This window comes from Oryctolagus cuniculus, chromosome 12 (genome assembly GCF_964237555.1).
Source record: "Oryctolagus cuniculus chromosome 12, mOryCun1.1, whole genome shotgun sequence".
NCBI lineage: Eukaryota > Metazoa > Chordata > Mammalia > Lagomorpha > Leporidae > Oryctolagus > Oryctolagus cuniculus.
The window spans coordinates 70,923,300-70,949,133 of record NC_091443.1 but is presented as its reverse complement, the minus strand read 5'-3'; the positions used below and the strand labels follow the sequence as shown (position 1 = coordinate 70,949,133).

General features: G+C 37.0%; 2 protein-coding genes across 3 annotated transcripts in view; both read right to left on the bottom strand.

Annotated features, from left to right (window-relative positions):
• SLC12A1 (solute carrier family 12 member 1) overlaps positions 1 to 9,244 on the bottom strand; it is a gene marked incomplete at its 5' end in the record, with an annotated part of 108,288 nt that extends 99,044 nt beyond the window's left edge. The window contains 1 exon segment of the mRNA NM_001170971.1: positions 8,632 to 9,244. Within this exon segment, the coding sequence (NP_001164442.1) occupies positions 8,632 to 9,048 (417 nt within the window).
• A 6,613-nt stretch (positions 9,245 to 15,857) lies between these two features.
• On the bottom strand, positions 15,858 to 24,040 carry CTXN2 (cortexin 2). Of its 2 annotated transcripts, none has more exons than XM_008269061.4 (2): positions 23,353 to 24,040; positions 15,858 to 16,286 (listed from the first exon to the last, which is right to left on the bottom strand). In XM_008269061.4, the coding sequence occupies exon 2, from the start codon at positions 16,227 to 16,229 to the stop codon at positions 15,984 to 15,986; it is 246 nt and encodes an 81-aa protein (XP_008267283.1). In that variant the 5' UTR covers positions 16,230 to 16,286; positions 23,353 to 24,040; the 3' UTR covers positions 15,858 to 15,983. The 2 variants fall into 2 exon arrangements, with proteins under 2 accessions (XP_008267283.1, XP_069910249.1); XM_070054148.1 differs by lacking the exon at positions 23,353 to 24,040 and adding an exon at positions 22,729 to 23,033.
• Positions 24,041 to 25,834: the final 1,794 nt, after the last annotated feature.

Genomic DNA, 25,834 nt, shown 5'->3' with positions numbered 1-25,834 from the left:
TTGGTTTAGATATAAATCTTTTAATTTAAAAATATTTTTAATCCTTACATAATATCATGTTTCTAATATTTGGGAGATAAATATCTATTAGCAGTATTGTCATCCCACCTTGCAGAAGTGAATGAAATCAAAAAATGTTTTAACTACATATTTTACTTAACAGAGTGAGTCCATATGAAGTGTCATTTCAAATAGATAATCAGTATAAAATATTAGTGAGAGATTTCACTTTTTAAAAAAATACTAAATCTTTGAAATTCAGTGTGTACTTTCTCCTTATGGTACATCTCAATTTGAACTAGTCACATCTTAAGTGCCTGGGAACTACATGAGATTGATGGCTTCCATATTGGCCAGCACAGATCAATACAGTACATTTGATTTCAGATGAATGAAACATTTGAGTACTATTCTAATCAATTAAAAGTTCTATTTTTCCACAATAAGAATTATATACACAGTAGGAAAATGAATGTGTCAAATGTAGCTTGATTTTTTCATAACTAAAACTTATAATGAATGAGGGCAGACAGTTGAGGAAATGTGTTAAATATGTTCATAGATGTGGATGAAGCTGTTTGGTAAGATTAATTTATTCGACTTAGTTTGAAAAATACTTTTAGAAATTATCAAAATTCTGGTTAATAAAGGTCCCATAGCTTGATCACCAGCAGCTACTCACTGGGGGGGGGGGGGGGGGAGGGCTAATTCCTCAGCTGGATTAATTGGGGAATCCCATGAGACTCAGCTTTAGTCACCTGCCTTTTAAAAGGCAGTCTTGGGAATAAAACCCATATTTCCTGATTAAACCTGAACTTGAGATTTAGAACAGAAAATTGCTGCTTCTTGATAAAGTCCTGTGGTGACTGTGACTCTTAGATCTAGACTAATAATACCAATGACTGCACCAAAACAAACAAACAATAAAACTTACAAAGTAGACTAAAGGATAAGATGGATATTTGAGATTTCTCCTTCAGTGAACATTTGTTTGTAATGGATACCCTTCCTAGTCAGGGTCTAATGGTTCTTTATCACTAGAATTTGACAATTTGAAGCAAAAACAATGTTCTATGAAGGCATGGCATGGAGATCACCACATATGGAAATTAAAAAAACAATCATTTTCTAAATTATCAAAATTATAGTCAAGTAAGGTGCTCAATTCTCTCTTAGATAAATATATTAAACCTGCTACAGTATAAAAATTTGAATATATTTATACCACAGAGGGGAAAACCATCCTTGAATGTAAACTTCTTTAGTTGACTAAGAAGACCTGATAGTAAATTTACAAGTACTGAAGCCATTTCCTTTGCTTAATCACCAAAAACTCCTGTTCTATATCAACTAGGAGACTTAAAATCTAATTTTAGCTATGCCATTAACTCACGGCATATCCTCCTTAACCTTTTTTGGATGCCACTAAAGAGGGTAAATCCAGTGGGTTTTCTGAATGTCTTATCTCAAGATAATTTTTTACTCTAAAGTACAAATCATTTTTCTGTTTGTCATCTTCCTATTCTGACATGACAAAGTCAATTTCGCTCTCACACTTTAATAAATGCCTCTTTTGTAAGCCAGAATAGCAATTATTAACTCAACACATCATGAAAGTACTGAACATGACTTTGGGTCAAAGGTGTGTGGGGACTTGAAAGCTTGCAGACTCCTGGCTAGTCCATGTTCTTGGGACTAAAGTGTCAAAGACTGGAAGCTTTATGATTGCTGCCTGAAACTAGATTTTTTTCCTTCATACTTGAATTAATTTGTTTTTTCACACTCCATTACCATAAATGATGACCCATAACCCTTCATAAATGCATTTTAAATTATATGGCTTTAGGGAATGATTACTTATTTACCAAGAGTTTTACCTGTGCATTAAGAATTCAGGGAAGACAAAGCATATTCAAGAAAAAAATGTAAGACCTTTTGATAAAATATTTTTTTCTCCAATATTGATAAATTAGTGAAGCTTCAATTACATGCAGTTTAGGGGACAAATTCTTAATGAACTTTTCTAGATGATGAAAAATTATTTTATTAAACTATGAAGTGATATTTCAGAACCCAGAAAAATAACAGATATCTTTCTAGATGTCATCAAAGCAAAAGAAAATACACATATTTATTTTTTAAGTCCCAACTTGATAATATTCTCTACTCAATATATCATTTTAAGTTTTGAGTCTTTAATCTCAGGGTGGTAGAATTCTTACACCGTCATTTAGAAATTCTTCCATAAATGTTTAGGCTTATATGATCCTCCCATTGTTTTTAAACATTCTTTTGTTATTGAAATATTCAAAAATAGAGAGCAAATAATAAAAGATTTTTATGTGTCCTTCACTTAACTTCAACAATTATTAACATATGGTCAATCTCATTCCAACTAAACCCCTGCCACCCATACCACCGGATCATCTAAAAATCAGCCTCAGGAGGTTGGTGCCATGGTGTAGTAGGTTAGGCAATATGGGTACTGGTTTGAATCCTGACTGCTCCACTTCTGATCCAGCTCCCTGATAATGGCCTGGGAAAGCAGTGGAAGATGGCCCAAATCCTTGGGCCCCTGCACCCACGTGGGAGACCTGGAAGAAGCTCCTGGCTCCTGGCTTCAAATCAGCCCAGCTCCAGCCATTGTGGCTATTTGCAAAGTGAACAATCTCTCTTTCTGTCTCTCCTTCTCTCTCTGTAACTCTGCCTCTCAAATAAATAAATAAATCTTTAAAAAATCAATCTCAGTAGGAATCAGACAATTTCTAAGTTTCATTCCAGAATAAAAAACATGATTTTAGCCATATTCCTGTATCTTATTATTATTATTTTATTTGTAGATGTCTATCTTTTTATAATAAAAGGGAGTATTTTTTAAAGATTTTATTTATTATTTATTTGAAAGGCAGAGTCATAGAGAGGCAGAAGCAGAGAGAGAGAGAGAGAGAGAGAGAGAGAGAGAGAGAGGTCTTCCATCTGCTGGTTCATCCCCCAATTGGCCACGACAGCTGGAGCTTCGCCGATCCAAAGCCAGGATCTAGGAGCTTCTTCTGGATCTCCCCTGTGGGTGCAGGGACCCAAGGACTTGGCCCACCTTCTACTGCCATAGCAGAGAGCTGGATCAGAAGTGAAGCAACCGGGACTTGAACTGGCACCCATATGGGATGCCGGCACTGCAGGCGGCGGCTTAACCTACTATGCCACAGTGCTGGCCCAAAAGGGAATATTTTAAATGTTGACAATGAAAGGGATTTTTGGTTTTTTCTTTTAAAAGTTACCATAAATTATACCTAGAAAATCATAATTTGTAATCATAGTATTACTACATCTGAAAACACACATCTCCTGATGTTTTATAAAACTGTCACAAATTGACTTGTGTTTTTGATAATTTAATTTAGAAGTTAGCTATGTGAAATAAACTGGCATATGAAACATAAAATGCAAATATTCTTAATACTTTCTAAATATATGTTTGAGGGAACTCCCATTTCTCATCTATTACCAAACAGTTTACAAAGGGAAATTAATAATATTTCTGTTCTTTTCCACAGATTATTTTAACAGAATGACCTTCCAGAGAAATGGTCTTGAGAAAGAAACTCTAACAAGTATCAGAATGAAATCTTTGTAGGGTGGCTTTCAGTCACCGTTGGCCGTTAAGGCGTTTATTGCTTCCATTTTAATATCTATTTTGTTTGTTTTTGGTTTAGTGACCATTTCTAATTTTGAATATCTCCAGTTCAAATGTTATACTTCCAAATTTGAGCTTTGAAACACTTTAGAAAAGATTATATTGTAGGAAAAATATTTTACCTGTCTTTGTACAGAAGATCAACACTTAGTATCTTGATTTACATGGTTTAATGTTTGTTAACTTGACTATATGTCCTTTATTTTTATCTATAATGTCATTTTATATATATCATAAAATTCTAAAGGTTAGAGATCATATATTTTTAATTCACTTTATATAACAGCTCATGTAAATAAATGTCTAATAAATGCTTTTGATGATGACAATGAAAATGATTGAGATCTATAATTAATTATGTAGGGGAAGCAATACAGTTTCTTGATATAGTCCCAGAAACAAGGAATGAATTTAAGCCTCCTACTCTGCCCATCATGACCAAGGTGCAGTTGTCTTTGTGCCTGATTTCCACGGTACTGCATGGTATTGAATATGCTAAGGCAAAGTGTAGTATCGGTAAAGGCTTTGAACTTCAGAGTCATGCAGACATGGGTCCAACTTATTGACAAAATGACCTTGGCTTCTTACTGTGGAAGTTTGTGGACTTCTGTAAGTCTTTGTTTTCCCTTCTAAAAGGTCCAAAGCATTTTATAAAATTGCAACATCTATAAAATAGTAATAACAATAGTGGTTACCTTAAGAGGTTGTTGTAAGGATTGAATGAGAATTTTTCTAGTATGAGCGCAGTGTCTGACTCCTAAAAATTCTCAGTAAAAAACTGGTTGTTATTACACTACAGTCAATATTAATGCTCTTAGTTACAAATTATTTTCAATTGTTAATAGCCTGCTGACCCTAACATGAAATTTTTTCATTTTTTTTGTTTTGAATCAGTTTCTACAGAGTTTGCTTTCTTAAGAATATATTTCCGTCTTAGATTTGATAATATTTTATACTTTTTATTTTTGAAAATAGTTGTACTTTGGGCCAGTGCCGTGGCTCACTTGGTTAATCCTCCACCTGTGGCGCTGGCATCCCATATGAGCGCCGGGTTCTAGTCCCGGTTGCTCCTCTTCCAGTCCAGTTTTCTGCTGTGGCCCAAGTGCTTGGCCCCTGCACCCTCATGGGAGGAAGCACCTGGCTCCTGGCTTCGGATCGGGGTAGCACCAGCCGTAGCTGCCATTTGAAAAGGGAACCAACAGAAGGAAGACCTTTCTCCCTGTCTCTCTCTCTTTCACTCTCTCTAACTCTACCTGTCAAATAAAAAAAAGAAAATAGTTATACTTTACTGAAATACTAATAAGAATGATGGTTGGTATGGCTGGGATGGAGTTCCACTTTGGTTAGTACTATCATAAGGAATTGTGTATGACAAGGTGGTCACATGACTTGGGCCAGACTGAAAGCAGAAGTCGCCTTACAAAGTAAAGCACCGAATTAATCTTTGCTAGATATGAAATCACAACACATGGAAGGAACTCCAGGGTCTACTGTTGAATGAAAACAGAAGAACACAAAACAATGAGTAATATATGCCCCTTTATGTGTTTTAAAAAAGAATATAGACAGAAAGTTAGATAGAAATATAGATATTTATAAACTTATGTTTGCATAAGCCAGAAAGTTTCTGGAAGGACTTATAAGAAACTATCAATAGTGACTGCCTTAGGGAGAATAACTTAAGATTAATGTTAGATGAGAGATCTTCCATTATGTGCATATGTATATCTATCTATATATATTTAATACTTGTTAAATATTTTACTTTTTAAGTAAAAAGCTAGTATAAAAATTACTGCCATCATCTTGAGCTGTCATTTAATGAGTTCCTACTTATTGTAGCCAATGTGCTAGACTTTGTATTTATGTAAACTAATATTCACAGACATCCTATAAGAAAAAAAGAAATTGGTTAGCTTGTACAATATTGCAGAGCAAGTAATGGACAAGGTCTTTTTTCTGCTTTTAATAAGAGTGTTTATAAATCTGTAATGTATAGCTACCAGTATAACTCTTCACAACATAGTAAATGAAAAGAATTTCTTCAGCTACAAGTTCAAATAATTGGGATTACAAATTCTGTCAATACCTATCAGTGCTAAAGTTTCATGTAAGGTAGAGACTTAAAACGATGTCTTTCAAGCCTATTTTTCATCTTACTTGTTAGGAAAATCTTGTCAAATTTTTCCTGACTCAGAAATTATAATCATATTTCAACAAAAAGCAACTGGTTTCCTGATGAAATAATGTTATGCCATTGACTATAAATGAATAATTGCTGTACAGATTTTGAAAGCATTATAATCATGAATTTAAAAAATATTGCCTAACTTGTACTATGCCAATTTGTTTCCAGTTTCAAATTATTTAAGTAAACACAATTAAAAATATATTTATTTGAAAGGCAGAATGACAGAGAGGGAAAGAGAGGAGAGAGCTCTTCCATCTGTTGTTTCATTTCACAAATGACCACCATGTCTGGGGTTGGGCTAGGCCAAAGTCAGAAGTCTGGAATTCCATCCAGGTCTCCCACACAGGTGACAGGGGCCCAAGTACTTCGGCCATCATCATCTACTTTCCCAGGCGCATTAACAGGGAGCTGGATTGGAAATGGAGCAGCCAGGCTGGAATTGACACTACGATACAGGATGCAGCTGTTGCAAGTGAGTGGCTTAATCTGCTGCCACACAATGCCAGTCTCTAAGTAAACACTGCAATTGATAATTTTTAACCCAAAACCTGTGTAGTGTTGGTGTTTTATTATATAATGTTTGTTTTCCTGTGATTTGAAGAACCACCATAGAAACATTAAGGGTCACAAGGATGTGGCAGCATTGCAATATCATTTTACATGCCTTCTTCTTCATCTCTTATTTTTTGGCAGTGGACATGGAGTAATAGCTGAATCGAATTTACTAGCAAGGAAGATAGACCTGTCAATGATTCACATTTGCAATGCAAAGGCAGCACCCAAGGAGAGCAGCTGCAGAGACAGACTGCTCCCTACAACTTCTGGAACACTGAGTGCAGGAATGTGTGTGTCATAGGCGCTGATGTTCTGTAACCGAATTCTACTCACAGTTTGGCTGTGGAGATATGCGTACATGATTTAATGCAGTACCCGAGATAATGCAGTTCCTGAGATAATGCAGTACCCGAGATAAGTGAGGGTCAAATTCATAAAAGCAATAACTTACTGCTATACTTGTTCAGGATGATTATTCAGAACATTGAGCTTAAACTTAATTTTTAATATATTTAACTTGCCATCACTTTGTGTTTGAGAAAACATGCACTGACTCAAAAAAAATTAAGTATTCAAAAATGATACAATATTCCAAGCAGCTATCAAATTTTCAAATGCAGCTGTAACATTCCTACTGCATGGTCATTCAGATGGCCTTCAGAGTTTTTCTCCTTTTACTTTATTTCAAGATTCACAGGTCACAGCTTTCAAAACTAGAAATAAGCTGCTTTTCTATCTAAATTTTGGTCCTGGGAACAACATGAGTTTATTTTATTTCCTTTTTTTTTTTTTTTTTTTTTGACAGGCAGAGTGGACAGTGAGAGAGACAGAGAGAAAGGTCTTCCTTTTGCCGTTGGTTCACCCTCCAATGGCCGCCGCGGCTGGCGCACCACGCTGATCCGATGGCAGGAGCCAGGAGCCAGGTGCTTTTCCTGGTCTCCCAAGGGGTGCAGGGCCCAAGTACCTGGGCCATCCTCCACTGCACTCCCTGGCCACAGCAGAGAGCTGGCCTGGAAGAGGGGCAACCGGGACAGAATCTGGCGCCCCGACCGGGACTAGAACCCGGTGTGCCAGCGCCGCTAGGCGGAGGATTAGCCTAGTGAGCCACGGCGCCAGCCCTATTTTATTTCCTTTCTAATGGAGTTAAAGTTTCCTTTTGTTGTAAACTGGGGAAAGAGATGAATGGGAATATTTTAAATTTTGATACCAATTTTTGCAAAGGGTCAGTTTTTAAAATTATCACAAGTAGTGTGGCAGAGCATGAAAGCAGTATCCCTAGCGTCTCTGGAGTGGGTAATCATTTAATAAAAAAATTATTGCTTGAATAGGAAAGGGCCTGTGCTGATCATGTTTTTTTACCTCTCATCAAAACTTGGACAAGGGTAAATTATATTTGAATGTGTGACATCTAGTTAGTTCTTCTTAGTAAGTAATTATATTCCCTAAAGAATAATCTTATTCAATTGTGTTCCAGAAGAGCAGAAGATAAAGTCCATCAACATATTTTAGAGCAAGTTATAGAAGAGACAATCTACTAAGTCTCCAAATGATGCGCTACATGATTAGAAAAAGTGCTGCCTCATCCTGCTAGCAGATTTGGGAACCCTAGCTATGTTCCCTAAATAATGAAAAGTTTAGCCATTTCTGCTGCTTGTGTAATAATTTCTTTATTTTCTATATGCTTAGGTGCATTCAAGAGCTTCAGGCAAAGAGGAAGAGATAAAATGTTGAATCTTATACCTCTCTGCTCTCTCTTTAAAGAATATAAAAAATAATCATTCACACTAAATCTGGCACCTACAGTATTAACTACAGAAGCACAAGTGGTTATTTTGTTTATTTTATAGTTGGTATGGACACATTAAATTAAGGTAGAACCAGCGTGCAAGTCAGTTTAACATGTTTAACCAAGTGTGAATTGAGCAGCCTGTAATTGTGAACTAGATGTAACGTATTGCCTAACATCAGAATTAATTCTTTAGCTCTCTATCCTGAGTCAGTAAATATTTGTGAAGCATTTGTTGTGCCTTTTCTGTTTATTGGAAATTAGGGACAGTTGTGTTAGTAGGAAGGGTGGTTTGGAACAAACCTCTTCATCTGACTGTTTTACATTCATAGTGTTATGAAAGAGGAAGAAATGACTTGAAGGAATAAATAAAGCAAGATACTCACCTGCATTCTTCAAGCTTACCTTTGCCAGTTGCTCGTGAATCTCAAGCAAACTGGGCCTGTTGACTTTGGGCCCACTGACACTGCCGGTGTTGCGATAGTACTCAATCTTGGGAACAGCATCCATGGTGTTGTGGCCAAAGGTTTGTAGGTAGTATGTGTTAGTGTGAGAATCGTAAGTGTGAAAACTGGCATCTGTTTTGGTTGTTTCTCCAGTTTGGAGAAAATTATCATAGCACTCCTGATTCCCAGGCCTAAAGCTGATTCTGAGTCTATTTTGTTCATCCCCAAAGGAGGTTTCTTCATAATGTGGTGGATCAGTATTGTCAATGCCAGCTGCACAGCTCTCGTGGTTCTCATTTATGACATTAACTTGAAAGCGATTTGTATTAGTGGGCACTGAATCCAGAAATACACTGGAAGAGTTATTTAGTGACATCTTCCAAAATGGATTTTTTGTTAGTAAGCTATTTGCTTTATAGTTGTTTAAAAAAAATCTATATATTCCTCCTCAAAATAAGCACTAACGTGGTTACATTAGAGAGCTCTTGGCTTTTGTTCTAGACAAATTCAATAAATAGACTCTTGATATATTGTCTTCCATACAATCTTCAGAATGTTCTTCAAAGCTGTCACTGAAAAAAACATTAAACTTGTTTCAAGTAATACACATATATTTAAGTGGGGATGGGGTATGGAAAGCATAGGTTTTTTTTTTTCTACAAGGTATATACTTTTAAACTCATTTCACTAAAAATTACCTGTTCAAGAACCTTAGTCAGCTGAGCAATTAAATCTTATAATAAACTGGGGACTATTTAAGCAAACAGAATTTCTGATAGAGTCATTGAAATATTACCTGTGTTTTGTATTATTCACTTGGAATCTGTACAATTGGATTCAATATGATTTTTAGAAAAGATACAATTCTACTGATTAAGATAAGAATTGATGAGAATATTCTAACCTTGAAACATCATTTATTGACAGTAGTAAATGCTGAAACTGCAAAGTTTTTTTAATGACTGATAGAAATGCACATATTATAAAAAGTATAAAAATGGAAAACTTCAAAAAATTACATTCTTGCTAGTTTACAAAAATCTGTATATACTCTCATAATAACTTTATTTCAGAAATATTTTGTTATCTAACGAAATATGAAATACCGAAATAGGATGTTAATTTAACAATGCATCTTGTAAGATGCTGTCTATGTAAATTCTTGGAGATTTACTAGCATTCAAAATGTTTCATTTGCTTATATATTTGTTTTGCAAATGTTACTTTGGAGCATTTTAAAAATATGAATAGTTGGGGTCAGAAAATATATTATTGCTGTTAATAATGCCATATTAATATATTTAGGTAAACTAATCATATTCTACTGACTCCCTTTAATGAAATACTCTCAATAATTCAGTTTAGTTTTGACTGTAAGATGAATAGACTACATAACAATTTTTATACTTGGATGCTATAAGCTCTCTTTAAAACACTTTTTGTAGAATAATATTTTTTGCTGATATCATAAAATTTGCCTTTTTGAAAAAAATTCTGGAATGATGAAATGAATACGAATAAAACTTGCCTTTCTCTTGCAGTTATTTAAGCTACTTCTTTGAATAACAAAGTCAACTTCAACTCAACCTTTCCTGTGGAAATTATAAGTGAAACTTAGCTTTTTCGTTTTCGCAAAGCGTCTCACTCTCTTCATAATCCTTGACATCCTCACCTTTACCCCTTTCCTCAGAACCTACATTAGGACATTATATGTAGTGAAATTTTCATTCTGCCTAGAAATGTGTAACTTACCACCTAGGAGCCTTCTGTTGAAGAAGCACCTGCTTCAGCATCATGCAGGCATATATGGAGCATTTGGCTTTCAGCTTGGAACATTAGGTTTCTTCTCATTGGTTAGCACCTCCCTTGAAGGAGATGGCTTTGCACTGATTGGCCTGGAATAGTATTATAAGCCCCACCCAGTCATCAGCCCCCAGGGAATGTTAAGTACCACATCAACGAGTAACTACTAGTGAACCATTAATCCTTTTAGGCAGGAAGTAAAATAACATTTCTTTAATTTAAAAGGCGAATTGGATTGCTCAATAGCAATCCTTCCAAAAATGTGCACATTGCTTCCATCTTGGAGGGCTAAATTGGGTCCCACAGTTGCAGGATGAGTCCTAGTATTCTAGGACTTCAGCATGTGTACCAACGTATAGCCCTCCAGAGATAATATCTGTACTTTGTAAGTAGAAAATGGTGTCATAAATGGTTTCATGTTGTTTATACAATATCGCCTTGATTTTTGTTTGCATGGGAAGTGAGAAGATTCAGAGTAGAATCAATGATCTATCAAATGGTTTCAAGTGGAAAATGATTTCAAGCAGGAATCAAATTGTGGGTAAGTTTCCTAGTTGTACTACTAAATGACCTGTGTCCTACCAGGAAAAGTACTTTTATCAAACCAGATTTTTCTGAGTTTTGTTGAGGAACAGGTTTTGCTGGATTGTGGGAACTGGTGATTATTAAGACAGCACAAACAATTCCTCCCTGCAGGTTCTACCATTGGTTTTCCATCAGGATGATTGAATGAGTGCTTCTTACGACTTGTAAGAAACTATCCAAGTGATTTCCAGTTGCTGGAGTGGCTCAGTTGTGGTGTAATATAGCGGTTAAGAGTAATACTCTGGAGTCAAAATGCTAAATTAATATCCTGCCTGGCTACTTCCTATTTATGTGAACTTGGGCAAGTTATTTTCTCACTGGCAAATGTAGGTGTGGATGAGGGTACCTATCTTGTAGAGTTATTCTGAAAGTTAAATGAATTAATTTGTATTGAGTTTAGAACAGCACTGGTTTGTACACAGTGCTAGCTTTTCCCATTGTAGCAATGTTTGCAATTGGCTGGTGACTTTTACTAAGTCACAGCCAGGATTTTGAGGTCAGTCTTCAGAGACTGAGAGAGCTATTATGCTTATTAAAATTGGGGGAATGTTTTGCTGAACAAATGTATGTTATAGAAAACAGTCTGGAGATACCTAAGTAAACCCTTTTAGAAGCTCTTAGGGAAATATCATGCCTGACGGTCAGGTAAATGTCATGAAGCTATATCAGAGATAGGGACAGAATTACAAGTATGTACCTATTACTCAACCTGCTTTTGAAGGCCATCGGTTCAAGGCATTTTTTCTGTTCAACGAAGGGTTCTGACTTCCCATAAAAGGATTTTGGGCATAGGAATTAGTCACCTTTTAGATTTAGCAAGATGGGGCTGTTTGTTTAGAGCATTACTGGGGACAGCTAGGATAGGGCTGGGACCCAAAACAAGTTCAGTTCATCAGAACCAAGACAGGAGTTGTGAACTGTGATTTGCCATCCCACCCTCTTCCAAGAGTCTCCTATTTATTCTGTAACCTTTCTCCTCTATCAAAGACTGTGAGTGTCTCTGATACCAGTCAATTTCCTTTTTCTTGCTGACTTCCTGTCTGGCTACAGTGTAGTGCGAATTAGTTTTAGTCTTGGTCTTACATCAACCAGACATTTTCATTCTATAGCTTTTATCTCTAACTGTGAAATGAAAGTCTTTGTTTTCTATTAAGGGGATTCAGACTTTCTGGAGCAGATGGGAGATGCTTTTGGGGGATATGGATGAAATTACACCATCCATAAAGCCAACCTTGAAAGGTGAACCTGATTTAGTCCTTTTAAACAGGTGGGTAAAGTAACAGGAGCAAGCTGTTTGGAGATATGCACCTCTACCTTTCCTTCTGTTCTCCCTGATGAAGCTCTTGGGAGAGGGCAGTTAGGGGGATGATCAAGCTACCACACTGGACATCTATTCCTAGGATTAGCATTTCATGAAATTTCTGTGTTGTATGCATACTATAACTAGCCTTTTATATTTTTATGTTGTTTTTAGCTCTGAAAATACAGATGGTAATGCCTCTTTCCACTCAAAGGTCTAAGGCACACAATTCATGAGTGAAAGGCATGAATGAAGACACTTCTGTTTAATAGAATTTCTCTTTAGCAACATTAGAAATAATATTTTAATTTAGTTGGTGTCTGAAAAACTTGTTGGAGATGAACTTTCAGAAACAACACTCATAATTCATAAATTTGTGCGTGCTTGCTTTCTGTTTTTTGAGACCTTTTATTCTTTTTGACATGAAGATCTGGCCTTATAACTGAAGATCTAAATGCTTTCCCTAGGAGACAAATGGAACACTTGGTATTTGTGTGCCTATCTTTGGAGCCCTTCTGAAGTCTGGTTCACAAAGGAGATGCCTGCTGTCTTGGCATATACAATTCTCAGCACATTTAGCTGAGCTGGGCAGTGAGATATCTTGGGCCAAACTATGAACTGACTACAAAGTGTTCCAGCCCTGTACTTTTTTACCAACTGAGGTACAAGGATCTTCCTGGAGGTGAGGTTTTGGTCCAGAATATCCGTAGTCAACTAAAATGTGTTCATAATCTGCTACGAGGATGGTTTTAAATGTTCATGGAAAATGTGCATTGTTTTTCTTTTTTTTTCTTTTTTTTGACAGGCAGAGTAGACAGTGAGAGAGAGAGACAGAGAGAAAAGTCTTCCTTTTGCCGTTGGTTCACCCTCCAACGGCCGCCGCGGCTGGCGCGCTGTGGCCGGTGCACCGCGCTGATCCGATGGCAGGAGCCAGGTGCTTCTCCTGGTCTCCCATGGGGTGCAGGGCCCAAGCACTTGGGCCATCCTCCACTCCCTTCCCAGGCCACAGCAGAGAGCTGGCCTGGAAGAGGGGCACCGGGACAGAATCCGGCGCCCCGACTGGGACTAGAACCTGGTGTGCCAGCGCCGCAAGGCGGAGGATTAGCCTAGTGAGCTGTGGCGCTGGCGCATTGTTTTTCAATTCAATTTTTTCTTGAACATTCTGAAGCCCCCTTCTAGGAGATGGAAAATATCTGGGAATCTCACTGAAATGGCTAGCTCTGGAGTGTACACTCTGAGAGACAGCAAGTATTTTATCAAATACTTGGGTCCCTTCCACCTACCCAGGAGACCTGAATTGTGTTTCTAGCTCCTGGCTTTGGTCTGTCCCATCTCTGGCTCTTTGGGATATTTGGAAAGTAAATGAGCATATGGGAGATCTCTTTCTGTTTCTATGCCTTTCAAACAAATATAAACAAATAGTAAATAATGAATAAATAAAATGGAAATGGTAATCCCAAACTTAAAGGATTGATAAAAGTAACAAATAAATGAAAAACATGTAAAACATGTAATTTTGTGCTTTTAATAAATATTAGTTCATTCTGCTTAATATATTTGACAGTTCTGTGGGCTCAATTGACACAAACATTTTTGTATTGATTTATCTCCTGTTATATTCCTCTATTCAATGATCATGGAGAGTCAGAACTTTTTAGTTGGGAAGGCTTTTAAAATTACTTGATTTTGTATTCTCATTTTGAAATGAGGAAGCTGAAGATTTGAAAGACTGAATAACTTAACCATTTCTTCTTAAAGTTTGAGAATCTCTATTACTACCCTAATGAAGAATAGAAATAATAAAAACAAGGCCCATTTAAACAGTGTTTTATATTTTCAAGGTGCTTTCATTTTTATTTATGTCATTGATCCTCCCAAAATTCCTGTAAGCCCTACAGGATGAGTTTCTGTATCCCTGATTCTACATATAGAAAATAGGTTGCATTTAGGGAACTATATAGGTCATAAAGCTGGTTGTTGGGTGGGCCAACATGAGAATCAAATTTCTGAATTTAGGCTCCTAATCTGAAAACTTTTTCATTCTCTTAAATCCTCATTCACCTCAGATCTCTGGGTTTCCAGGTACATTTGTATTATTCATAGGGCATTAGTATTGAAAAGCACAATACCAGCCCTCTGGTTAGTTCCCTCAGTGAAGACCAAAGAAACTAGATAATTTGTCCAAAGTTATGTAGCCCTAATAGTGGCAGAACTGAGACTGGACTTCCCACGTCTGGTGAGTGCTTCCACAGGGTCATGCTGGAAATTCCCACTTAAATGCATTTAATAAAAGGGATAAAAGAAAGAGTGTTAATATGAAATGATCTATTTTGGATCTCAACTTAAGGGGTTTTATTGCAAGAGGCTCAACAAGAGACAAACTTAGAAGGGTTAGGGCTCCGTGAGATTTGGGAACTTTTAGGGCATGTGTCTGCTTTTAGGGTTTGGGTGATAGTTTTTGAGTTTATTTCACATGCCAATTTCTTTGACCTATAGTTATTATTCAGAAAGTCATATTCTGTTTATCCTTGGACTGAAGAATTGAAAGTCTCTCATATTTAAGGCATGATTTATTAAAGCTAGAAAAGCTTGAGTCTGAAATGTGGAAAGGGTGCCTGGGCTTCGCATAGGATGAACTGGAACCATCTATTGTAATTTATTAGCACAAGAAAGGAATCAAAGTGGTGGCATTTGGCTTAGTAGGATTTTTGTTTAGATTTTACTTATTTATTTGAGAAGTAGAGTTACAGACAGAGAGAAAGGTCTTCCATTCGCTGTTTCACTCCCCAAACGGCTGGAGCTGGGCTGATCCAAAGCCAAAAGCCAGGAACTTCTCCCAGGTTTCCTACATGGGTGCAGAGAGCCCAAGGACTTGGGCCATCCTCCACTGCTTTCCCAAACAGTAGCGAAGAGCTGGATCAGAAGAGGAGCAGCCAGGACACAAACCTGCGCCATGTGGGATGCTGGCATCGCAGGCAGAGGCTTACCTACTAGGCCACAGTGCCGGCCCAGACTTAGTGGTTAAGACACACTGTACCATGTCAGAGTAGCCATGTTTGATAACCAGCTCTGGCTCCTGATTCCAGCTTCCTGCTAACACAGACATTAGTAGGCGGTGGTGATAGTTCAAGCAATTCTGTCCCTGCCACCAGTGTCAAACACCTGGGTTGAGTTCTCAACTCTGGACTTTGGGCTTGGCTGAGCCCCTTCCAGTCATCAGGGGCATTTTGGAAGAAAATCAGAGGATAGAAAGTCTCTTTTTCTGTGTGTGTATGTATGTTTGTGTGTGGGTTTGTGTGTGTGTGTGTGTGTGTGTGTGTATGTTTGAATGTCTGTTTCTCTGACTCTCAAACGAATAAATAAAAAATTGAAAAAAGAAAGGAAACATAGGTAGATGTGTGAGATAAGTTAAAAATGGCTTCTCTGTGTGGCTGGCATCAATCCAGAGAGAATAAAGTGAGGAAATCCAAAGATGGTTTATCAAGTACACGGTGTGGTAGATAAATCAATCACAGATGTTTATTGAATTTAGTGAATGAAATGAGCCCCTTCCCAGTACACTCAGCATAATTACAAATGTATCCACCATGGGTCCCAATGGCATAATCGTAAAGCTGGAACTCTCATGCAAGGGCATATTCAAAAGTTCCTTTATCAAACTCTTCAACTTCATCTTCCCATGTGGAGGAAGGCATGCTACTGTATGGGTCTAACAGAATTTTGAAGCATCTGATAATAAGAAGTCCCAAGAAGATACACAAAATTCCAACGAAAGCAAAGCCAGTTTTTTGCTCCAGCGTCAATGAGAAAGCTGATACTTCGTTGACACTCATCTTAGCTGAAGAGTTGCCACAGTAGGTACTACTCATTATTCACTGGCACATCATTGTGGCTCTTCAAAATTCCTGCTGGAATCAACTCTTGGCCTAGGTACAAAATTAGACTCAGTTTAGTTTTATCCTTATATGGTATCAGACTCGAAATTATTTTATAAAATCTAGCATTTTTCAAACCTTCTTGACACAACTCATAAAAAATATTTGATAGGGTCTTCAGATATGGACTAGAATCAAGTTAGCATTGGAGATGCTACTCCTATCACAATAATTACAGAATACCTTTGTGGGCCCATGAAACTGTTGCTATAAGCTTTAGATATAAAATCAAGTATGAAGATGAATATTCAAATACTTAAACCTAAGAGCTTTTGATTCATTAGTAGATGGTTGATTCATTGCTTCTTAAATCTGAATTGTCATCTAATTTTCACCTCATTCTTTTCCATAAGCAATTTCAGAGCATAAGCTTTCCGAAGTATATAATATAAAATGCCTACTTCAAAGTCTATCTCCAGTTCCCTTTTGTCTGATCCAGGTTCTGTGGGTTTAAATGGATGTAATATCTTTTATCTCCTTAGCATTTAAAATTTATATACAGCATTTGCTTCTCCACTAACACCCATACATTAAGTATCAATTTCCTAGAGTATTATGTTTTTAAGATTTTATTAATATAAGCAATGCCCCACATCACATCTTGCAAGTGACCGGTAGCAGTTGTTGTGGACCATTAATTACCTCCCCCACCAACTTCATTAGCTTTCAGAATACCCTAAAGAAACATAAAATCCAAGTTAAACAGCATGTTCTCTCCACAAATTCAGCTTCAAGACAAGCTCCTTAGTCTTCCTCTCAACCAGATTTCCACATTTATGAACTTACTGTATTGAGATTCTAAATCTGTTCAGAAATGCACAGTGAATTGAAACAAAATATTTTTCTATTTTATGCCTTAAGATAATTAAATAAATCACTTGGAAGAATTTGGTTGATTAGATCAAGAGATTGTTGAGATGCAGCTGACCTTGAAAAGACTGTCACCAAATAGCTTGTCATTCAATAACAGAATGATAGACTTGGTGTTTTCCCTTTTCTTCTGGTTTCATATGATAATTTTTAGGATTTATCTCTATTTAAATTGCTGAATTTCTTGGGACTCAATGTTCAGAAACAAACTGAGACAAAGTGATGGATAATAATTAATAAGAACAAATATTTTAGTTTAAAAAATTATTCAACAAATAATACAACTGATTAACATTAATGCCAATCAATATATTATTTTATAGTGGTTTGGATTATCAAAGAGCTCTATCTTCAATTCTTAAGTGGCAGAAATATTCAATACATTCTGGGGCATGCCAGTGGTTTGACTGTGTTTAATAAAAGAAATACTGCTTCAAGCTCTTCTATTGAAGTTCTTTCCATGAAATTTTTTTCTACACTAATACATACATTATAGTGAACTCTACTTTTTGTTTTATTTATGGTCACTTACATGGCTCAGAGTGATCATTATGGAGACTGAATTTGTATTATTTTTCCTGTAAAGAGCACAGGAGACTGTGGTGAATAGCTAATGATCTTAAGACTTAACTATGGCTGGTGCCGCGGCTCACTAGGCTAATCCTCCGCCTGCGGCGCCGGCACACAGGGTTCTAGTCCCGGTTGGGGCACTGGATTCTGTCCTGGTTGGTCCTCTTCCAGTCCAGCTCTCTGCTGTGGCCCGGGAGGGCAGTGGAGGATGGCCCAAGTGCTTGGGCCCTGCACCCACATGGGAGATCAGGAAGAAGCACCTGACTCCTGGCTCCTGGCTTCGGATCGGTGCAGCACGCCAGCCCTAGTGGCCATCTGGGGTGTGAACCAACGAAATGAAGACCTTTCTCTCTGTCTCTCTCTCTCACTGTCTAACTCTGCCTGTCAAAAAATAAATAAATAAATAAAGACTTAACTAGATTTTTTTCTGACTAAATCTCTAATTCTCTTGCTTTTGTTAATTAATGATCATATTTTGAAATCCATTTTCTCTCTGGTTTATGTGTTTAGTAAATAGAGAAATTGAAAAGCAAGATACTTCCACTTGGAGATGCTGGACCAAGCATTTATCATATAACTGACTTATTTAGCTAAGTAAATGATCTGGATTAGTTTTCCATGAGAGCACAGTCTTTATAGGCTGCAACATTTGTGTAATTCAGGAGATATGTGGGTAAGAGAGTCAAGAAATCTGGTTTATTGAGTGGACACCGTGGTGTACCTGGTGGATTTGAATTTTCTATTTAATTGCAGTGACTTTGGTTAGCTCAAGATTTCTGGTATAATTGCCCCTAATTTGCCCCATTCTACATTACTTGGCTATTATAATAGCTAGGATGATTATTGTAAGATATCTCAAAGGCATTTGGAATCGGGTGGAGGGGTCTAAATAATGAATGGGTACACAGAGTTACTGCTAGTAAATGAACAAAGTCACTATTTTTATACTTTCTTGGAGGAATATATATATATATACAAATATATATATACAATGTATATACAAATATGGCTCTTACATTGCTTTAAACATAATTTCTTTGTCTATTATTCATTCAAAGACGTAAGAAATGCAGTGTAACTAGGACAAATGCTAAGTCACCACAAACTTTGAGAATGCCATCAGGAAGTCTAAAGAGCTGAATGGGTGTAAGGTAATGTATAATAGTATTTCCATTTGTTTAAGAAATATATATTGGGTATTTGTTATGTGTCAGTGCTGTTTTTGATGCTAGATAGTCATGAAATAGACAACTGAAAGTTATGTCCCAGTGGAGGAGATAGATTTGAAAATATCTAACTCTATAGATCTATATCTATATATTGTTCCAGGTAGTCACAGTCATAAATTATACAAAAGAAAGCAAAGTAATGTAGGATGCACAAGAATGAAGAAGATGGATGAGAGACACTCCTTTAGTTAAAGAGGTTAGCAAAGGTTTCCCTAGGGAGAAATCATTTGACTTTAGCCTGAGAGAGATGTCTTCAATCTGCTGAATCACTCCCCAAATAACCTCAATGGCCAGGCATGGGTCAGGCCAAAGTCAAGAGCCAAAGCTTCCTCTAGGTCTCCCATATGGGTACAGGAGCCCAAGTACTTGGGCCATCTGCTTCTGTCCCAGGAGTATTAGCAGAGAATTACCAGGGAGCTGGATAGGAAGTGAAGCAGCTGGGACTTAAACTAGCCTCCATACGGGATGCCCGCATTTCATACCACCATGCCGGTCCCTACCTTCAGTATCTTGATGAAAACACAGAGAGATTCAAAGAGGATATATAAATTCAGAGAGAATATAGATTTCACCCATCTGAGAATCACAGGTTTTTCTGGTGAACTGAATCTTTAAATACTGAAGAATTCAGATTGTTGGGGAAGGAAAGAACATGATAATAAACCTGAAGACAGAAAACTGCTGGATTTTTTCAAAAGATAGTGAACAATCTAGTCCTAGCAAAACACAGTATGGGAAATAAAACATTGGAAAGGTAGGTTGGAGCCAAAGTGTGAAATATTTTGACCCTCAGGCTGATTTTGAATCTATTGGCCCAAAAGCTGAGTTTCTTCAGGATAAGACTAGAGTAGACATAAATTTGAGGGAGAGCACAATATGGGAGAGAAATGTTCAGCTGAGAAGAAACAAGGGTCTGGAAGAGGGTATGGGTTTTACAGCTATATATATATATATGTGTGTGTGTGTGTGTGTGTGTGTGTACAGAGAAAAGGGATGGATTTGGCAAAAGAGAGAATGAGGAGCATGGAGAGAGAGACAGCAAAGGTAACTCCATTGTAGCAAGCCTAGGTAAGTATATAGTGTTTTTATAACCAAAACAAAGAAAATAAAAAACTAAGAACAGGCTTAGAAAGTAAATAAAGAGTTTATTTTTGGACTTAGTGAATTTGTTCTGTTCTTTCCTACACATATAGACACTCAGTAAATACTTTTAAAAATAAGTTCATCCAGATCATTTGTCCAACAAAAAATTCCTAGTGAGAAGAACATTTTAAGGGTTTTATTGTAAAAAAAAAAAAAGTATTTGCAGAAAATTTATCCAGGATAGAGAAAATTAAGTGCATAGAAGTATTTGCAGATTTAAACTTAAGGAATGAGTTTGGATTATTGCCTAGGAAAGGGAAAATCAAAGACAATACATACGTTCAATATTTGAAGTGTTGTCTTACAGGAAAAGAGATTGATTTGCTCTAGATTGGTTCAGGGAAATTTTGTTTTAATTCCATCAAGGTTTTATGTCATGCTACCAGAAGGAATGAAGATGGAATAAACTGGCCATAAGCCTCAAAGGATACCTCTTCTTCAAAAAGAAAATGGGATATTGTACTGGGAGATCATGAGATGAGTAAATCTGTAATAGGAAGTTCACCTGAGACAAAGGAGGCTAGAGTTTCTCAAAGGAAGCATCAGTGATAATGTCAAATAATGGGGTAGTGATACAAATTAAGCACCGCAAAACAAAGCCTGGGTGTGGTATTCAGAATTATTTCATAGATACAACAATTCCAGTTGTGTCCAGGATAGCACTATCTGGGAGGAGATTTAGGAGAGATAAGTAATGAGAAAATAGAGCCAGGTGATTAAAAATAAATTTGATATAAAAAATTTCTTACTTGGCAGAAGTTAAAGACGCAGGAGGCTATGTAATTAGATTAATAGTTTTGAATAGTAAGGGCATAGTTATATATACATGTTTCAGAAGAAAAATCATGTAAATTCACCTATTTCTAAAAAAATCTGGGCTTGGAAGAAGAAATGTTCTTTTTTATTATCTTAAAAACTTAGAAATTCATTTTCATCTAAAATTCTACTTTCTACTATAGATGAAAACAAAATATAGGTCAAGGAGAACAACTGAAAGGGCAACATTCAAAGGTTGAAAAAAAGTCCGCATTGCCACAGGCTGTGTCAACCAAAGCGATAAAGGGAAAAAGTTAAGCCAGGGTCTAACAATATGTTCAGCAAGTAGATGGTCCTGGTCATTTAAGTCATATGTTTAACACTTAAAATACCAGTGTCTCAGTCTTGAATCAGTCTTGAAGCCTTCAAAGGATTGTTCAAACTTTCCATCTCACTTGCTATGCATGTGAAGAGTTGTGCCTTTCTATTGATATAGAGCATAATATGATATAAAAATAGTAACAAAATGTTGTTTAGAACAAATAAAGTTCTTCAGTTCCAGTGCTGATTTCTTCATAATAAGATGTCCAAAATACTCATCAACTAAGGTTGAAAGATACCATTTCACTTTCTCTAATTGTTGAAGGAGATGAGAAAATAAACAATCATTAGATTCAGCACAACAGATAGAGTAATGCTTACTTCAGGAGGAAAATATCCTAATATCCTGTTTACTGGGAAATATAAAATGAAAGGAATATGAGAAATTTTAGATGATGAAGTTACAAAGCATCAATAAACACTTATGAGAAAAATAGTTGAGAAAAAAATGAATTTTGAAAAAAAAAGAATAGAATGTAAAATTAGATGATTATAAAAGTAATTTCAAATATACTGCACCACAAAAATAGGTAAAATTGCTATCATTGTAAAGTTTAAGTAGCAGGCTCTCTCTATATTATTATTAAAAATTTAAGTACATATTTATGATACTATTAGAAGTGATCAAATATTTCCTTGAGCTGTAGTCACTTATGCTAATGTTTAAGTACTTTAGAAATGGTCAGAGAAAGTGTATCATTTCCTTAGTGGCAATTATCAGGCACTGAGAGTTTTAACTCCTGATGAGTCATAGGATTGGGCCAAAGGTGTACCTGCAGACACCAAAAGGCCCAAATCTCATGGAATTGCTTTATAGTTAGCAACCAATGAACCAGTATTTCTGTGATCAGTCGTACAAATGATATCATTGTAAGTAGTCAAGCAAAGATAATAATATTTTTGTAAGTGATATGTAACCTTTCATATCCTTGAATGTTGTATGTGGAGTTTATTCCTTCTGTGCAATAGGTTTCCTGGTTAGGAGATATAAAAATTCATTTTTCAGAAATATAGAATTATTTAGATTGCATACAACAATGCACAATAACAGAGCAATGTTAAAAAAATATGTTCCTATTTTTAAAAAGAACCTCTTGTATTTCATTTCAATCAACAGGTTTTTTTTCCTGTTATTTTTATCTAGTAATGATATTTCAAGCAACAGATCTGAATTGTTACTAGTATGTTGGAATATGACATTCTGGGCAAAAAGTTTTGACTATTGGTCATTAGATTTAATAATCTCTAATGCTAATGATAGGACATTCATAATTTCATGAAATGAGATGTGTAAGAAAACCCAAGCTTAAGATATGAATCCTCCCATACATACCCATACACAACCCACACCAAACACAAAGGCTACTAAATCCTATGAAAAGTAAATAGGGAAAAGCAGATTACTGAAACTGCACCTGCACAGAGCTAGTGAAACATTAGCAATGATAAATGCTGGAATCAAAGGAAAATCTTGAATTACAAACCCAGATGTCTTCATCATAGTGAACTGCATAAATTTCAGGGTTTCCCAGAGATCCAAAACCTTGGGATCTTCCAAATCCACCCTAAAACCCTTCAGATTTCAACCTTAAGAGAATTTCCCTCATAAGAGGAAATCTTGGTATGACACTCATTCTCTCCAAAGCACTGGCAAACTGGTCTGAAAATTCTCAAATGTCTCAGTAGAGAAACCTAGACCATCATTATTCTTCTGCGACCTAGACCATCATTATTATTCTGCATTGAGCATTGACTGTCTCTAGTTCTCTTCCTACATATTAAATTGGAGAATCATGGAAACTTCCAACAAAACATTATGGGAGAAGCATCAGCAATCTGCGCACACACACGCACACACACACACAACACATCCCTTTTTTGTTTTTGTTTTTACAACAGCATCAGCAGCTGCAGAAGCATTAGGGCTATTTCCCCTTTAGAATCTGAACTCAGCAGACCTGCAGGCTCCCTTCGCCTCCCACATATCACTCCCTGGCTTCAGAAAGGCAAAATAATGAGGACATGCTTCTCATCTGGACCCGCACTGGAGCCCTCTCAGTTAATGCAGAGGAAAGGGGGAGAAAGTTTCGCAGGCAGCAATGTCTCACCTTCCATGCTTGTTGCCATGGAGACGAAATCCAGCGAGTAGACCTAAGTGTTGGCAGGTTTGTGTTCGCGGATCGGCTCAGGGACAACGTGAGAGGCGTGTTCTGGGCACCTGCGTGGAGTCGCAGGACGGCGGCCAGCGCTCTCCTGGCCTACGTGTCACTGTCGGTCTGTAGGTGAGAAGCAGAGGACGTGGGTGCCCGCTGGGGCGCGCGTGTGTGCGTGCCAGCGTGTGTGTTTGCAGGAAAACCTGCACGGATCTGTTGGGTGTGCAGTGTGTACACATTCATGCGCGATCGGTGTGTATGTGAGTGGGTCTGACCGTCTGTGTAGGTGAGACTGACAGGAGCTGGGAAGCGAGAGGGGGAAGCGAATCTGCGGGTACAGCAGCAACAGGCTCCATCTCATCTTCAGTTCTGCTAAAAAGCAAGCAAGTAGAGATGAGATCTCACACTCCGGAGACTATCACTCCCTGCTTCCTCAGGCAGTGAGGGTTTAATTAGCTGATTGTCCAAAAAAAAAAAAAAACCCTTGATTTCCTGTCTCTGCTGCATCCCCAGCTGTTCCGCGGGCATTTTGCTTGGCTCTGTGACAGCAGTCTCAGCTGAACAGTGGGCGCCAAATGCTTATGTTAGAATTCTCTTTGGATAAGGAAATGAAAGGTGTACTAGAAACTGAATGCGTCATTTGGAGCTCTTTCCCTTCCCCTTCCCTACTGTCTCTTCTCCACAAACGCAGTCGAATCCCCTCCCAGTGCCCGGGAGTCCACGCCCAGGCGCTGTCCGTAGTGCTGAAGTGTCCTCTAGTGAGACCTGGCTCCCAAATGCCAGCTAAAAGGCATCAGTACAGTGCTGAGGAACGCTGGAATAGAGCCCCTAGGCAGCTGGGAGGCACGTTTGCTAGACATGTTAAATATGTAGATTTCAAGTAAAAGCTCTGAAAGCAAAGCAAAACAAAACAAAGCAAAAACAACCACCAACTCGCTCCTCATCCTTATTTTAGATGTCTGTTCCTCTCTCCAAATGCAGTTTTAAGATTCCAATTTCTTTTTTTTTTTGTATTAAGAATTAGATGAGATATTTTATTTATTCATAAAGAAGCTATTGAGTGAGCTCCTTACTGTGAAAGAAATGGTTCCAAAAGCCAGTTATGTGGAAATAATCAAGACATTGGAACTTAGTAGAGGTACAAAGATGGAAATAAAACATAATATTAAACCAATTCAGTTTAAAACAAAGATGTGCATTAAAGATATTCAGGAACCAATAATTTTGTGCACCTGCTGTGTGCCAGATACAGTTTCTTATGGGTAAGTAAATGGAGGAAGACATATCTAAGGAAATGGATGAGTACTGAGGGTTATCTAACACACCATGATAATTGAAGGATAAATCCACCAATCATGAAGTTCTTTTTTCTTTCTCATCAAGTACATCAACCAGAAAATTATAGTATATTAATATTATGAGATGATCTTGTTTTATCATTTCGTTACGGAAACATTCCTTCAAGGCAATGTGCTCTATGTTTCAATACTGTATCCAGAACCTGCAAGTTCCAAGTACTTGTAGATTCCCTACAAACTTCATTTTATGAATTTATTAGGGGAAAATATAGATACAGAATTGGGACACTGTTCAAGTAAAAAAAAGCTGAAAATAATGTAAGTGTAATCAGGCTTAATACTGAAGTGAAAACAAACTTTATGGTTATTTAGAGTGTTTACTAATTTAGGAAATTTAACAGCCTTGCAAGGGCAATGTATAGCTGGGAATTCATATAAAGTCACGCTTAAAATTGTTCTTTTTTACTTAAAATGATTAAAACATCCTGAAATATAAGTGAGCTAACTCTTCACTATGGAAGTGGTAGATAAATCTTCTATGACGTTTCTATAACTATGGTTTTATTTGCTCTTTATTAAGCTTTCTTTTTTTTCAAACTTTTATTTAATGAATATAAATTTCCAAAGTACAGCTTATGGATTACAATGGCTTCCCCCCCATAACGTCCCTCCCACCCGCAACCCTCCCCTTTCCCACTCCCTCTCCCCTTCCATTCACATCAAGATTCATTTTCAATTCTCTTTATATACAGAAGATCAGTTTAGCATACATTAAGTAAAGATTTCAACAGTTTGCTCCCACACAGAAACATAAAGTGAAAAATACTGTTTGAGTACTAGTTATAGCATTAAATCTCAATGTACAGCACACTAAGGACAAAGATCCTACATGAGGAGTAAGTGCACAGTGACTCCTGTTGTTGACTTAACAAATTGACACTCTTGTTTATGGCCTCAGTAATCACCCTAGGCTCTTGTCATGAGTTGCCAAGGCTATGGAAGCCCCCTGAGTTCACTGACTCTGATCATATTTAGACAAGGCCATGGTCAAAGTGGAAGTTCTCTCCTCCCTTCAGAGAAAGGTACCTCCTTCTTTGATGACCCATTCTTTCCACTGTTTATTAAGCTTTCTAAGGACC

What these genes read in the sequence shown, in the direction of transcription:
- CTXN2 (XM_008269061.4), bottom strand. Translation starts at nt 16,229, where the DNA reads ATGAGTAGTACCTACTGTGGCAACTCTTCAGCTAAGATGAGTGTCAAC.